The sequence below is a fragment of the Nanorana parkeri genome, unplaced genomic scaffold (assembly GCF_000935625.1).
Source record: "Nanorana parkeri isolate BGI_ZX_2015 unplaced genomic scaffold, ASM93562v1 scaffold838, whole genome shotgun sequence".
Classification (NCBI taxonomy): Eukaryota; Metazoa; Chordata; class Amphibia; order Anura; family Dicroglossidae; genus Nanorana; species Nanorana parkeri.
The window spans coordinates 498,461-502,881 of record NW_017307106.1 but is presented as its reverse complement, the minus strand read 5'-3'; the positions used below and the strand labels follow the sequence as shown (position 1 = coordinate 502,881).

The window sequence follows — 4,421 nt, the reverse complement described above, 5'->3', positions numbered from 1 at the left end:
ACAGTACACACAGAAGCATTAAAAATGTTGTATACATACAGCTGATGAATAAATATGACTAATTAGTGGGAGTTAGTTAGTTGAATGCTTTATAAGTAATCGTTTATTAATGGATTATTGTTAAACTCCAATCAGATGTAAAAGACACAAATTAGCAGGGCTATGTGTTAATTAATACATCATTGTATTAAGTTTTTAAATGCAACCAGTATAAGTAACTTAATTTGACTTGGAACAAGCCACTTGTAATTCCCTGTTAAGATGAACTCAGACAAGAAGGGGGGGGGGGGGCAGTACTAATGGCAAACTAGGTGTTTTGCATGCAAATGTGTCTACAAGGTACAAGCTGACAGGAGGAAAGAGCAGAAAGACCTCACCAGCTTGCTGCTGCTCCTTCACTATCCAATCATCAAAGATTATTTAGCATAACCGCAGATTTGCTGACTATATAACCATGAAAATAACAAATGTGAAGTGGATTTGTAGCTAAACTAGAGAAATGTAATAGTTGGGGAACATGTAGGTTCATTATAACCAAAAGTGATATTTCACTAATACCTCCAGACTGACACACTGCATCACTAATTGGCTTTATTATATTCCTTGAGGTCTCCAGCTACAATACCCCTGCACTGGCTCTCAGAGGTGGGGATGTTCCTCTTAACCCTCCTACCTTATTTCTACCATTTCCATATAATAAAATAAATTAAAATCCAACAGGGAGATTGTTGTAGCCACTTTGTAATGGTCCGAAAAAAATGTGCAGTCTTGGGTACTACAGTGCAGAGACCTCATCCCCACAAGATACATCAAGTTAACCAAAAGGGGATTTAACTTTCAAACATCCACCAAAACTAATCTGTGAAACCTACAACATCCAAAAAAGTTAAATGTAAAACCCACAACATGCAGTTGGCCATTGCACATAGGGTTCTAAAATAGTGTAATACTGAACATACAGTATAAGCCCTAAGCTGTCGTATTGTACATTTGGAGTGAATTTCCTCTAAACAACAAAAATAATGCGTTACACATTTGTTTTATTTTCTAACATACAATATACAATTAAATAGCAATGTACAAATAAGTTCACTATTTTAGTGCTACATATAATTCTTCTTTCTGTTCTAAAGATTCAAGATTTTAATCATTTAGTTTACCTTCTCGCTCCTCTATTTGCAGTGGGTTTGATGTCTATCAGGTTGTCCATATTTTGGCCTCTGCTAAAAAATCAAAATGCAAACTGACAATGTAACATTTTTGTAAAATAACATAAAATACTGTTACTAAATGCTTTATTTAATAAAGAAGAGCATGTATCGTGTTTTTCTATATTTTCTGTCTGGCTTATGTTCAGGATCTAAATGGTTCTTTTCACGTTTACCTGTCTATTCTCAGCTGTTCTGTTGAAAAAAAAAAATTATTTACAGAGCTCGATAGTTATTCTCAAATTTATACAAATATCTGAATTAATCAGATAAGTGATAAGAGTATACAGCCCCCCACCAAGCCTGCTGCATTCAGTTGGAGCCATAAGAGGTTTTTTTTAGAGAAAATCTTAAGGCTTCTATTGTGCTCTCTTGTTAAAACCCATAAAACCCATAAGGCTATGGAAATCCTGTAGCATGGGTTCACACTATGTTAACATAGATCTAAACCAATTATATTTAATTTGCTTAAGTACTGTATATCATAAGACAAAAGGGGATCCAACCTGGAACTAGCAAGGTGTATCTAATAAAGTGGCCAGTGAGTACATATTTTTTTATACATACTTGGCATGATAATTTGTTCAAACAAACATAACGTCAGAAAGGTTTTATATTTATAATCATCTGCAGTCATTATTTGTGTATTCTGGCAGTGGCGAGTGTCAGCCTTCAGAGTACAATAGTCGACAGTGGAGATTCCCCCATTCACGCTGTTTAGGAGTTGAACATTTTTTCTGCATGGTTTATGGCCAGCTTAGTCGTTGGTGAGACAGACTTGCAAATTTATTGGCATCCACAAACAGGCAGCACAGATTTGTATAGATTATTTGTACTGCATGGATAACACAGAAGCAATATCACTAACATGCAACATGTTGGGACTATTTACTTGTGCAAAAAGTTTTTTTTGTAATTGCAGTTTCCCTTAGCAACCAATACAAATTTTAGTTTATCCTAGTCACAGCTATGACATAGGGGTCTATTCACTAAGCAGCCGAGTGAAAGACTGACCTGAAGTGAAGTGAGCCGAACGCTGTTTGGCTCACTTCAGGCTGGTACGGCTGATTTCAGCCGTATATCGACTGAAATCAGCAGTACATCGGGTGGCTTTGCGTGGCTTCAGGTCGGCCGAACATGCTAAGCATGTTCGGCCGACCCGAAGTGCAGGAGGAGTTCGACTCAGCCGATCCAACATCTGGATCGGCTAAGCCAAACCTCTGGCAGGCTACTCGCTGATGTTCGATCTATTCTTATAGATGCCGAACAGCAGTGAGTGAATAGCTGAATGCCGCTTTAACTTAAAAAATAGTTTAAAAAGTAAAAAAAATAGAAAGAAATAGAAAACGATTGTGCAGAGCTAGCAATGACAGCTAGCTCCGCCCAATAGTTTTCTATTGGCCGGCGGCTCTGCTGCCATAAAAAAAGAAGAAAAAACTCTCCCGGGCTCTGCGGGAGTCTCCCGCTCCCGGCCGCCCAGGAGAGAAACACTGGTTTTTGGTTTTTTTTCTTTATTCTGATACGGAGCCGTGTCAGAATAGAAAAAAATAATTATTTTTGTCCATAGGAATGCATTGCTAGATTCCTATTGGCTATTTCAATTTGCAATAGCCAATAGTAAACTAGCATTGCACCCGCCCTCTGCTGATGGACTTGATGGAGAACTGCAGCAGAGGGGCGGGTGCAATGCTAGTTTACTATTGGCTATTGCAAATTGAAATAGCCAATAGGAATCTAGCAATGCATTCATATGGGCAAACATTTTTTATTTTTTTTCTATTCTGACATGGCTTCGTGTCAGAATAAAGAAAAAAACAGAAAAAGCAGTTTATCTCTCCTTGGCGGCTGGGAGCGTGATACTCCCGGAGCGCCAGGGAGAGTTTGCTGTCTGGAGATCAGTGTCCCTGGTTAGCTGGTAACCAGGGACGCTGATCTCTCTCCAGCCGTTAGAAGCAGGCTGTCGGCCGGCCAATGGCCAGCCGCTCGGCCAGCTTCGGCTTTCAGTGCGGCTCTGCCGAGCCGAGGCATATGCGTTCTACTGAACCGAAGGGGTCCTGGGGCCGAAGCTAGCTGAAGGATCGGCCGAAGCTACGGCTAGATCCTTCGGCTGCTTCGTGAATAGACCCCATAGTGATCACATGCAGACTGAGGGCGTTATTCAAAAAAAAAAGCTTCAACCTGCAGATGAATATTGCCTTCAGGCTGCCATCTGTTTAATGCTCTAATTGTCAGGCACCATTACAATTTAAAAAAAAAAATAACGAAAAAAAAAATAAAAAACTTAAAAGAAAAAACAGCAGGATGTCGCATACTTAGGTAAGCAAATTAATTAGAGTTAACCAATGGTTACTGGCACTGCTAAATTTGGAATGGGCATTTAGACTTCAATAATCTCTGGGCAGGAATAGGTTAAATAACTGCAGATTCAGCCAAAAGTACATGCTGTAAATAAATATATTAATGTAAAATGTTTTTGTACCTTCTGAGATCTTACAGAACCCTGAATATGCAAAGGAATTTACCTGGCAAACTCAACAATAACAAATAATTATTTGCATAAGTAAAGTTAGTCAATGACTCCTCTTTCTGTAGCAAGGGTTAAAATTTAGATTTGGTGTACCTGTTCACTCCTTTTTCAACAGCTGATTTGATGTCAATAAGGTCATCCACATTTTGAGTTCTGTCAAAACACAAATGTAACATTTATGTAATGTAACATGTGCACTATTACAAAGTAAATAACAATATTTTTAATGTCATCTATAAAGTAGCTTGGTATAAAGTGACTCTAAACTCAGCAGTTAAATCTTAAAATTTGTTCAAGTACATTAACTAATAACAAAAATATACCTTAATTGTGTATCACTCAGCTGTAGATCCTCAAATCATCTCTGAGTTCATACTGACACTGTGCTTCCTTCTGGAGGGTGACTACTTTTGTTCCTTATGATCTCTGAGTGTGTTGTAAAGTAGCCACCGCTCCATGCTCGCTCCTGTGATGGACTTAAATATCATGTTCAGTTTACTAATATGTATTGAAATTGTAGTCCATCACAGGAGCGAGCATGGTGTGGTGGCTATTTTACAACACACACAGGAACCATGGGGAACAAAAGTAGCCACCCTGCAGAAGGAAAGACAGTGTCAGCATGAATAGACCTGTGTTAAAACTGATGCTAATCTTGTAAAAAAAATGATATATATATATATATA

General features: G+C 38.3%; 1 protein-coding gene across 1 annotated transcript in view; it reads right to left on the bottom strand.

The window, feature by feature from the left end:
- The window catches only part of SCEL (sciellin), a 30,503-nt gene that overhangs the window by 21,493 nt on the left and 4,589 nt on the right, over positions 1–4,421 (bottom strand). The window contains exons 2-3 of the mRNA XM_018565380.1: positions 3,829–3,882; positions 1,161–1,223 (exon numbers count right to left, since the gene is read on the bottom strand). Of these exons, the coding sequence (XP_018420882.1) occupies positions 1,161–1,210 (50 nt within the window). The 5' untranslated portion in view covers positions 1,211–1,223; positions 3,829–3,882. The remainder of the gene's footprint in view (positions 1–1,160; positions 1,224–3,828; positions 3,883–4,421) is intronic.